We start from the raw sequence: 10943 nt of genomic DNA, 5'->3' as shown, positions 1-10943 counted from the left end.
ATATCTTTTGTAAAGCAGGAAAGCGAATGTTTTTATTTTTGTTCTCATCTTTTTTTTTGCCATTGAACTAAATTAAGCCCTAAAAGCAAATATAAAGAACTACAAAGACTGTAACAAAAAACTACATATTTTTAGTTGTGAAAAGATTCAGAAATAAAACTTGAAAATATATGATATTCTGTATTTTAATTTATATCTGTTCTTATTATTACAGTCAGTGACCGAATAAAACGTGAACAATATAAAGTTATGAACTTTAACTTCTTTCTGATTTTCCTCTGAACAATCAAAAATAAAGTGTGATTCCAAAGTGTGACGGTTAGATCAACATAAACTACTAATATCCTGTTTAACTGCTATAGAACCATCAGAGCAGCAGATTCTAAAGTCTGGTCCAGATAAGGAGCTCTACAGTGAGGCTGACCGTCCATCATAGCTGTCTAACCTGGACGCTCACATCTCTGGAACCGTTGGAGCTCATTTTTAATCAGGCTTCATCTGGATGAACTCACCACAGATTTGATGTTTTTAGAACGACTTTCTCACCTGAAATCATCTGAATACTACATTTTGTGTCACAATCACAGTAGTATTCCCAAAATACTTGTGTTTCCTCTGAAAGTTTCCTCCTGGGTCTTTGCTGCTGGTCTAAATGCATTGTGGGTTATTTGGCTCCAAGTCCACACTAGTCTGGTCTGATGATCCTCCATAATGTGGGCGGAGCCAGAACACATCCAGGTATTTCATCTGTTCTTGATCAGATGCTACTTTGAACTGGATCAGTACTTGGTCTCTGTCTGATGACGTTTTAGAAGAACACCAGAACTCAAGTACAGACCAGTACGGTCTAGTCCTGATTGATGAGCCAAAACACCAGCAGAGCATTCTGGGATTTGTAGTAATAACAGTACATGTGCTCTATAATACCAGCTCTAGTAGTCATCTGGTTTTGCATCACGGTCCAAATATAATTACATTGCAGGCCAGAGTTTGACACCTATGATTTAGAGCATTTTCTTCATGGTATAAACCTGACATTGTGTTGCAGGAGACGCTGCTATAGGAGAGGCTGTCATTGGCTTTTTTCTCTCTACATGCATGGAAAAGCTGCAGTCAGGGTTTGTGTCTTGTGTCTGTGGCTTCCTCACAAATGTTGACTTTATTTTAGGTGACAGGAAAGATTTTTGAACACCATGTTTCTATGATGTGTTGATGCATCACTGTGCTAACAATGCAGTCTGACAACTATTCCCTCACATTCACACCTAGAGGCAGTGAAGACTCACTAATATTAACCTGCATGTTATTGTGTTGTGGGAGGAAGCCTGTTGTTTATTGTTTGTGTGTTTTTTATGTCTTCAGCAGCACACTCCAGCATTCCAAGGCTTTTTGAAGGAGATCCTGAGCATTTAGTCCCCTCAGCCTCTCACTTTGTTGTGGAAAGTGATGTGTTCCTCATGCAGGGAGAATGTTAGGCCACTCCTTTCTTCACGTGTCTTCAGGACTCAGCAGCACACTATGTTTGACCAACGGACAACAGGCAGGTCAGCGTTGCAATTGTGGGACTGTACCAGTTGGTGGCGGTAATGCACCAAGAGGTTGTTTGCTAACCGCTATTAAAACTCAAAAGAAGTCTAATCGCCGTAGAGTTCATGGCTGCCGGTCAAAGTGAAACGCTAGTTGTATGTGATGAACTCAGGACGTTTCAGCAGTCGTGGGAGGAAGAATTTGCGTTTGTGGAGGTAAATAACAAGCCAGTGTGCCTTCTTTGCCAGAAACAGTCCATTTCAGAACGTGCTAATCTCCAGCGTTACCATGAACAATTTCTGTGAATAATGCACAGCTATGGATCATTCCAGAATGGGAGGACATTTGGGCTTCAACATTTTTGAGAAATAAACCTTCTCTTTTTCTATTTTCTGCTACATATTCATCAAAAAGTATGTAATAAACTATCAAAAGCTTGATTGACTCAGCTTACACATCAATGGTGCCATTTTATTCCATGTTTTATTTGTTGTTTGCTAACCCCACTCTAATCACAGTAACAGGGTTGCTAATCCATGCTAATGTTAGCTTTTTCTCAGGAGCAGAAGCTAGGTAGATATTTAGCTAGCTGTTACTGCTGACCAAGAGGACAAACCTACTGATGGAAAACAGTAAGAAGAATTTAAATTCCAGCGTATCATGTGATTCACTGTTTTCTTCTTCTACCAGCTAAGAAAGGTTCTGCTAACAGGGTTGTTGTGGGACACACGTTCCATGCATAATACTTATTTAAAATATGTGATGTTCATTTAAAAAAATGTTCCCACAATTGCAAGAGACATCAATGAAAAAATAATACCAAAAAAGGGAGATTTAAAGGTTTAAATTTCATTTTGACTGTTTTATTTGAGATTCAATGTAGTTATCAGGGGTGGGACGAGAAAAATATCATTTTAGGGGGAACTCCAGACTTATTTGGTATTTTAAAAACTATTTTAAAACATTATTTTCTCCTATTGTTTTTAGATTTGGTCTCAGGACAAGTAACTTCACACAACAACTGCATGTTTTAATATTTTGTACATGTAATGTCCTCCAATTCTGGAATGACACATAAGTTATTTAATTTCATTTCGTTATACCTCATGGCTCAAAAAAAAAAAAAGATAGATCACCAAAACAGCTGCGTTTACAATCAGAGTCAGCTTTATTGGCCAGATATGTACACAACATAAAGGGAATTTGGATTCAGCCATTGGTGTCACCCAAGGAATAAGGAAAGAGAATAATAAGATAACTATAGAAAGAAGAAAAAAATGATAGTAGGGATAAAAATAAAGATTAAAAAAGTATATCCAGATATTTACATATATAAATATATATATATATATATATATATATAAGTACAGTAGTGCAAAATGATAATTGCTACATGCTACTTAAAATATTTTGTTATAGAATATTACCTTAATTATTTAAATGTCTTTTATATAATTCAGTCGTATTAAATTATTCATTTTTAGACTGTGACCCACGCAAACAGAGATATTTTTCTGTGAGCAATGTGAAGTTGAGTAGCTCTGATGTAGAGCAATGAAATTAGAGCAATAAACTTCTCTTTGGTCCTGCATGTGTCCTACTTTCCAAGAAAATAATTCTATTAATTTAACACACAAATCCACAACTACGGATTTCCTGCTGATTTGAAGCATCTTTCCTATTAGCTGCAGACAAATGTGGACATGATCAAACCTCTGGTGAAGGCAGCATCCCGCCCCGGTAACTGTATTCTCATGTCAAAAACTAAAGCCTGAGCATGAAATAATGTCTTGTAAACCTAAATCCTGATTAGATGCTTGTGTGTCAGACATGAACAGCACCTGGAGGAACCTTTAATCCTATTTTCCTGAATCCAGCAGACAGTGTTTTGTTGTTCAAGCTGCTGACTGAAGCTTTTTTCTCATTAGGAAACAAATTGCAGCGTTTTCAGTAACCGCGGTCGTCAATGCTGTGATTTTATGTCTGTTTTGTTTAGATAAATTCAGCAGCTGCAATGTAAACAGAGTTAAATTAGAAAGAGTAAATGAAGCATTCAGTGAAAGCAAGAGTGAAGAGTTTTTTAGTTTTCATCAGGGTGTAGTGCAGAGCTCGGGGGCTTTGCTGGGCTGTTTGACCTGAAGGCTGCAGGATTTGGGACAGATGGAGTTGGGACCAAGCTGAAGGTGTAATTTCAGTTCATTGAATCTAAACATTTAGGTAATTAAGAGGATATGTCAGGTGATGAACAGTAATCCTCCCTTTGTTAAACATTGTGATTTTTTTCAATCAGTAATTTGTTGTCACTGTTTAAAAATTTGGGGCCAGAAAGTGTCCCAACTGCAAGAGTTTTGCTTAAAAAATGATTTCTTTCTTCATCAGATGGTCCAGGCCTGCAGGAAGCTTGACGGTCTTGGTCAGGACCTGGTGGCCATGTGTGTGAACGATGTTCTCGCTCAGGCTGTCGAGCCGCTCTTCTTCCTCCGTGACTTTACCTGCATCAGGCTGGACATCGATGTAGCCGCCTCAGTGGTCAGCGGCATCGCAAAGGCCTGTGAGAAGGCTGGATGTGCTCTGCTGGGTAACCATTACCTGAGTCATGTCATGTTTAGTATTTGCTAACACCTTTTTCCTAGATAATAAACACTTAAATTATATGTAGCTGTAGTATCTGTCTGTGCCACCAGCTGGAGCCTTTTGCGGTTTAATTTTGTAGCAACAAGGGCAGGTGGGTAGTTCCATGCTGGCAACTAAAACCCACCTTGTTTCCACGTGTCCATAAATCTGTATAATAAGTGGACTACGCCCCCTGATGTTCAACACAAGGGATAAACCTAAGCACAGTTGTCTCATCAGTTTTTACTGTCCAGTTGCAGGATGTACAAAGAAATACAATATATGTATGTTCTGTAAACTAACTCCACTATTTTATGATGACACATTTACACAATTTACTGTCAACATAGTTAAACTACTCAATAGTAATTAATTTTTTCCACTTCCTGGTCCAACAGATGGCAGAGTTTTGCAAACATGACATTCCCATCAGCCTTATTTGTGTTTAGTGCTAATTATAAAATGTTAGCAAGGTGTTAGCATTCAGTTAAAGCACCTCAGTGACTCAGTACAGATTCAGAGCCTGTAAACTTTTATTAGATTACATTCAACTTTCCTGACATTGAACAGAATACAGTGAAATGCAGTTTAGCAGCAGCGTGTTTTATAAAAAGCAGGGTGTAAACACAGTCTGTTACAGTAATAACCATGTTCTTGTAGTGAGGACGCTTAAAAATAAACAACTGTACACAATTTAGTTTCAGTGGTAACAGGTCTTGGTAGCTTGTATTCATGTTTGCTGCATTTCTGAGTTTCTACTTTATTTCCAACAGTCTTTCTGAAGTATTTGCATCTGATGGTTCATAAAAGGAAATATTCTGCTTGTCAGCTCAGACATAGTGCTGTTATAAAGAGGTGATGTAACTTTGAACCATTTGACCTTTAAGTGATGTTGGACAGATGTATTCTAACTTCTTTTGTACTCTGTAACTTGGATTAAGTCAAGAAATGGCCACCTGAACTACACAGTTCTTGAAAAACAAGAATGCATCAGGAACACGTTATAACGGTAGATCAGGACAGGAAAAGATTATTAGAAGAATTTAACATTTGAATTTTTATTTCTAAAAGCATGATGATGCCTAGAAAGGTATTAGCCAGCCGTCTGGCCATCTTCAAGGACAGTTTATATAAATTAAATAGTCTTCAAACTCATCACAGTATACTTTTTCAAACAAAAAGATGAGCTGTGACTGAAAAGCTGGACTGTTTTTTTTTAAAAATAGGATGTGAAGTTTGGTAGCAAACAAAGAATAATCATTGTTTTCCATTAAACAAAACAAAAACATAGTCCCCAGTTCTAGCTTCTCTAATGTAAGGATTTTTTTATTGTGAACTTAGTATCTTTGGGAGGTTATCAGGATGATTTGTTACTCAGAAAAGAAAAAAAATGTTTTCATTTTACTTTTTGACATTTTACTGATAATTTTCAGCTGTTTAAACACCAACTGAAATCATTTCACTGTAGCTCTGCTTTCAGGGGAGGTTTTTCTGACTCCAACAAAGATCAACAGTCGCCTGCTCCTGCTCAGGATCCTGTGGATCTGTCAAAGCCTTCGCTCACATCACTGGTGGGGTGATTCTGGAGAACATCCCCCGGGTGATGCCCCAGGAGCTGCCAGTGGATTTAGGTGAGATGAAAACACTTAAACATAAAGAAATCTGGAAAGGTGGCTTGGCATTTGAAAAGTCTGTTCTTTATTTATAGCAGGACTCTTGCCTGTGTGGTGTAAATCTAAAGCCATCCTTCTTGTTGTATTAATTTTTAAATATTCATGTTCAACGCATAGATTTGATTTTGTGGTTGATAAGCCCTGGCTCAGACGGTATTACTGCTGACTTCTACATCTCTTTCAGAGACCTGCTGGCCCCAGTCCTCCTCTCCCTCTACCAAAGTATGGAGGAGCAGAGGTCAACCCCCAGAACCTTGACGCTAGGATTGGTAAGTCTGGTGTACAAACAGAGGGGGGACAGATCCTGCCTGAAGAACTACAGACCGATCAGTCTACTCAACACAGACTACAAAATACTAGCAAAAATATTAGCAAACAGGTTGAAAAACGTCATACATCACATAGTAGGAGACACACAGTCATACAGCATACCAGGAAGAGAAATTTCAGACACAATACTAACAGTTAAACACGGGGTGCAGCAGTTACAACAGGAGGGGGGGATTTACATCACTGTAGATTTCAACAAAGCATTCGACAGAGTAGAACACAATTTTTTATGGAGGTTAATGAGGACACTGGGGTTTAGGAGCAGGTACATGGGCTGGTTACAATTATTATACAACAACGCACACAGTCAAATAAAATGCAATGGGTTCTTAACAAAACCAATCCAACTCCAACACTCAATCAGGCAGGGCTGTCCTCTCTCTGTGCTTTTGTACAGTTTGGTGGCCGAGCCACTGGCCCAGCTGATTATCACAGACAGGCACATAACGGGGATCATAACACCAGCACAAAGACACATTAAAATAGTACAATTTGCAGATGACACAAACTTATTTCTCAAGAACTCAGAACAGGTGGACAGTGTAATCACACACCTGGACACTTTTTGTAGAGCATCGGGAGCACAGGTGAACACAGAAAAGTCACAAATCATGTTTTGTGGCTCGGTGGCTCGGCCGCCAAACATTTGGGGATTTGAGGAGGCCCAGGAGAGCGTCAAGGTTCTGGGGGTTTACATTGGCAGCGATGCTGCGGCAGCGAGGGACAAATCCTGGGAGGGGCTTCTGGTCAAACTCCCAGGTCAGTTCGGGTTGTGGAAGATGTGGGGGCTGACCCTGAGGGGCAAGGTGGTCGTGACCAACTCCCTCATTTTGTCAAAGTTAACACACACATTGGCTGTCCATGACCTCCCCAACGCAGTACTTGCAAAAATCAATAATCTAATAACTACATTTCTTTGGAAAGGCAAAAGTAACCTGGTAGCACACAGAACAATAATAGACGACTACAAGAAAGGAGGCTTAAACTTAATAGACATTCACACAAAAAAAATAGCACTTAGAAACAAAATCATTATTAAGCACTTAGACAAAAACAATAGAGCAGATTGGAAAGATTTTTTCACACAACAGCTTAAAGAAATCAGCAGTTTAGGGAATTTTCAACTGTGTCAGATAGCTCCACATACTCGCTATGCCCAGCTAGATAGTTTTTACAGGGAGGTCATGGAGGTGTGGGGGTTGGCACGACCACTGATGAAGGCCCAAGTCAACACCAAGGCTCAGGTGCTGGCACAGCCGATCTTCCACAACCCGGACATTATGCACCAGGGGAGGCCCCTCCTAGGTGGTTCCCTCGAGGCTGCAGACCTGATTACCATCGGTCACCTTAGTAAAGAAGTGAAGCTTAGACTTCTAAATGTTCTTTTCATTCACTGCTGGAGCAGCTGATTAAAAGCAGCCCAGCAAGTGATCCTGCAGGTAAAAAGGTGTCACCGTGTCTTTTTATTCGCTTACAACCAAAGTTCATCTGCTCTTCTATTTCTGCATGGAATGAAGCTTTAAAATGGTCCAAAAGTCAAATCCCAGACATTGAGACTCTGCACATGTTGACAGTAAAATGCTGCTACAGTCATGCAGCTGCTTTGATTGTAAAGCAGTTTACTGCAAGGATCTGAAATCTTTCTAAAGACCCCCACTAGTAAAAATCACTTTAAAACTTTGTTCAAACGTCCATGTTTAGTTTTCTATGTGCAAGAAGAGACATCAGAAGTGAAATAAGCAGTCAAAGGTCAGATGTAGAGTGTAGAGTTCCATCTAAGACATTTAAAGGCATGAATTCTAGAAAATACTTGTAAATCTGTAAATCTGACACGGAGAGATGAGATGAAAATAATCTAGATAAAAACAGTTGTGATGGTAGAAAGTGCTGCAGAATGAAATAAGTGAAGACAGAATGATCAGTGGTGCATTAATACTGAGGCAGAGGACAGCTGGATCCTGTCCTGTGTGTTGGACAGCAATGATGGGCTGGAAACCAGCACTAATATCTGACCTGAGCTGAGAAACTCTGTCCAGCGTAGAGAGGATGGACCGTGTTCCCTCCTCTGGGATGGAAGTCCACCGGAGGTCCACTTTAACTCCATCACTGTGTCTGAGGGTGAAGAGCAGAGCAGCAGAGTCCACTGAGTCCAGCTCTCTGCAGCTCAGCTTGATCACATGATCCAATGACCTCAGCAAACTGGGGACCATGTGACTGGCGTGAGCTCTATACAGCTCTCTGATGGAAGTCATCACCAAGCTGGGACTGGGCCTGAAAGTATCCACACCATTTACAAGGACACTTTGTTTAAAGAGCTCACAAAGTGCTGATGAAAGATGAGTCACATCAGTTGACAGAGAAATCATTAAAGAAACCAACCGTGATCCTGGTAAGAGGTCAGAAATCCAAAGCCACCACCTTTTAATCACAATCCTGCCCAGAAAGGGAAGCAGACGAGCGGCGCTCTCCTGGAAGAAGAGGTTCTTCCTCAGGTTCACAGTGATGGTCTGAGCTGGAGACTGCTGCAGCAGATAGTGAAGAAGCTCCCAGTTCAGGCAGCAGGAGGTCAGGTCTCCAGAAACCACACTCAACAAGGACAACGTCAAGTCCTGGTCCTGGACTTCATGGACCAGGACTCAGTCTGCAGATTTCAGCACAATAATGAGTCTATCTGTTAAAGTGTTCTATGCTTTGTTTGGTTCAGAAGGTTGAGGAAGGATATCTACTTGATGGTTGGAGGACCATGGTGGAGCAGCAGTGGAATGAGACACTGAACAGGGATGCAGGACTCAGTGAGGACCAACTGTCTGACTGAACAGGATCTCAGCAGGGAAGATAAACTACTGACAACCTTCAACAACTCTCTCTCTGATGCTTGATCTTTCTGAGCCACAAGACAAAAATCTTCAACAGTCAAAGGACACATCAGTTTACTTCTTCTGACCCACTGAAACAGGACCAAGACCATGGCACTGGAAAGCCTGAAAACCAAAGAGAAAAACCAAAGAGCTGCCATCAGTGACTGGAGATTTAAAGTGGACCAAAGTAAAAGTCAGTGAAAGACAACAAGAGACAGGAAGTGTTGAAATGTTCACCTCAGACTGTGGAGTTGTGTTGGGTTTGTGAAGAGCAGGGAGGTTCTTCTGACAGACATCTTCTTTGCTGTGAGGCTGAGATCCACTCTAGAACCACACAGTTGAAGAACTCTCCCCACAGAGCAGCAGGTCGTTCTGGAGAACCCACAAAATACAAGACAAAACTGCCACAAATATGTATAAAATGACAGAAGACAGAAACCATTAATACTTTAAATCCAGGTTTTCAGAGGTGCTACTATACAGTCAACCAGTCAATCTGATAATGCTCTACTTTCATCTCTCTGTAAATTAATTTCTTTTAAGACAACATTTTGAAGAGAAATACATTTTGGTAAATTAACAAGCAGCAAACTTACCAATAGAGCTGCCCGTTGCACATAAAATCAGATAAATAGTTGTTGTTTTTGTCATCTAGATCTTTACTCAGAGACTAAATTCCATGGTACTCCACCAAACCTCTCCCTGAAGAGAAGAATGAAAACATTAACTTGAGCTCAACTATTAGTTAGGTACCAAACACTATTTATGAGATCATAAAAGAACAAGAAGAACAACTGATAAGCACCTTTAAAATCCAGAGTTAGTGAGAGCTCTGGCCTGTGCTGAGCTCTGTCTACTGCAGGTAGTACAGATACTGGCCATAAGAACCCACTTCAAATAAAAACTAACCATCACTTTAACTAGAGCTACTGGAATGTTACTATGTTGGACACCTACCTTTAAATGTCTGGATAAATGTTCCCTCTAGGAAGGGTTTGTCTCATCTTTCTATGATTTAATCCATCCTGATCAGGACTCTTCCTCCTCCTCCTCCTCCTCCTCTCTGTCATCTTTGCTGTAATAATGTTCAGACAACAACATTACATTTCAGTCAGGATATTTATAAATGTCAGAAATGTCACATGTCTGTCCTCTGGACAACTATTAGCCAACCTATAAATCAAGCCAAACCATATCTGGTATTCTGGCTTCACGTTTAACAGGTTCATAGGAATAAAGTGATGAATAATTGATGTCATAAATGAATAAACTCTTCTGTAAAAACCTCTAAAATACAGATATGACTAAAACTGAAGTGTGGTGTCTTTAGGTGGTACTACAGTAGAGATTTCATATTCAGAGTATGAGAGAAAACTAACAAGAAAACATGAAGAAAACATGATCATACAGCTCTGTAACCCTTTAGTAGAAATGTTAACATGTTGTTCTTAACTGTCCAGATGACCTTGTAATAAACACACAGAATATTATCATTGAAAGTTAGATGCTGCTGCAGCTCTACTACTGTGCATCACTGTTTTACAAACCAAACCATTGAATCCTCCCAGATACATTTCACTGTATAAAATATCTAATAGTGTCACTTACCTGTAGATTAATTTCACATTGTGCATGTAAATCATTCATATGTCATTTCTGTCAGATGGCTGCCGAGTTTTACCTTTAACCTTTGACATCCAGCTCAGCCAATCACTGACAAGAACCCACAATTTTTACTGACGACTAGCGTTCAGTCTGAGATGTTTAGAAGAAATAAACCTGCATAATGTGTCAAATGAACAGATTTGATTTCCGTTTGTTCCCACGGCTGCTGCAGGTAAAGTCACACAATGTGGAGGAATTTAGTTGGATTATGTTCCTTTTGTCATTTATTGTTATAGGATAGTGTTACTGGGGCTGCACAGTGGTGTAGTGGTTAGCA

General features: G+C 39.9%; 1 protein-coding gene and 1 long non-coding RNA gene across 4 annotated transcripts; one reads left to right on the top strand and one right to left on the bottom strand.

The window, feature by feature from the left end:
- The first annotated feature begins 154 nt into the window (after positions 1 to 154).
- Positions 155 to 5898, top strand: LOC111577172 (phosphoribosylformylglycinamidine cyclo-ligase-like). 3 transcript variants are annotated; one of them, XM_055008348.1, is made up of 3 exons: positions 156 to 1742; positions 3907 to 4105; positions 5609 to 5898. In XM_055008348.1, exons 1-3 carry the CDS (start codon positions 1653 to 1655, stop codon positions 5773 to 5775), a joined length of 456 nt encoding a protein of 151 aa, XP_054864323.1. In that variant the 5' UTR covers positions 156 to 1652; the 3' UTR covers positions 5776 to 5898. The 3 variants fall into 3 exon arrangements, 2 of the variants coding, with proteins under 2 accessions (XP_054864323.1, XP_054864324.1); XM_055008349.1 differs by having other exon boundaries at positions 191 to 1742; positions 5621 to 5822; XR_008600767.1 differs by lacking the exons at positions 3907 to 4105; positions 5609 to 5898 and adding an exon at positions 3622 to 3710 and having other exon boundaries at positions 155 to 1742.
- On the bottom strand, positions 5843 to 9496 carry LOC111578158 (uncharacterized). Its single transcript, XR_008600809.1, has 3 exons — positions 9239 to 9496; positions 8562 to 9124; positions 5843 to 8414 (listed from the first exon to the last, which is right to left on the bottom strand). It is a non-coding gene; the product is annotated as an uncharacterized LOC111578158 (long non-coding RNA).
- Positions 9497 to 10943: the final 1447 nt, after the last annotated feature.

Source organism: Amphiprion ocellaris, chromosome 24 (genome assembly GCF_022539595.1).
Source record: "Amphiprion ocellaris isolate individual 3 ecotype Okinawa chromosome 24, ASM2253959v1, whole genome shotgun sequence".
In the NCBI taxonomy this organism is placed as follows: domain Eukaryota; kingdom Metazoa; phylum Chordata; class Actinopteri; family Pomacentridae; genus Amphiprion; species Amphiprion ocellaris.
The sequence above is the reverse complement of the archived record's forward strand: the minus strand, read 5'-3'. Positions and strand labels throughout refer to the sequence as shown.

Coding starts and splice junctions, on each gene's coding strand:
- LOC111577172 (XM_055008348.1), top strand. CDS start 1,653: ATGGCTGCCGGTCAAAGTGAAACGCTAGTTGTATGTGATGAACTCAGG. Junction 1,743..3,906: donor AAGAATTTGCGTTTGTGGAG/GTAAATAACAAG, acceptor TTTCTTCATCAG/ATGGTCCAGGCCTGCAGGAA. Junction 4,106..5,608: donor GGCTGGATGTGCTCTGCTGG/GTAACCATTACC, acceptor ATTTCACTGTAG/CTCTGCTTTCAGGGGAGGTT.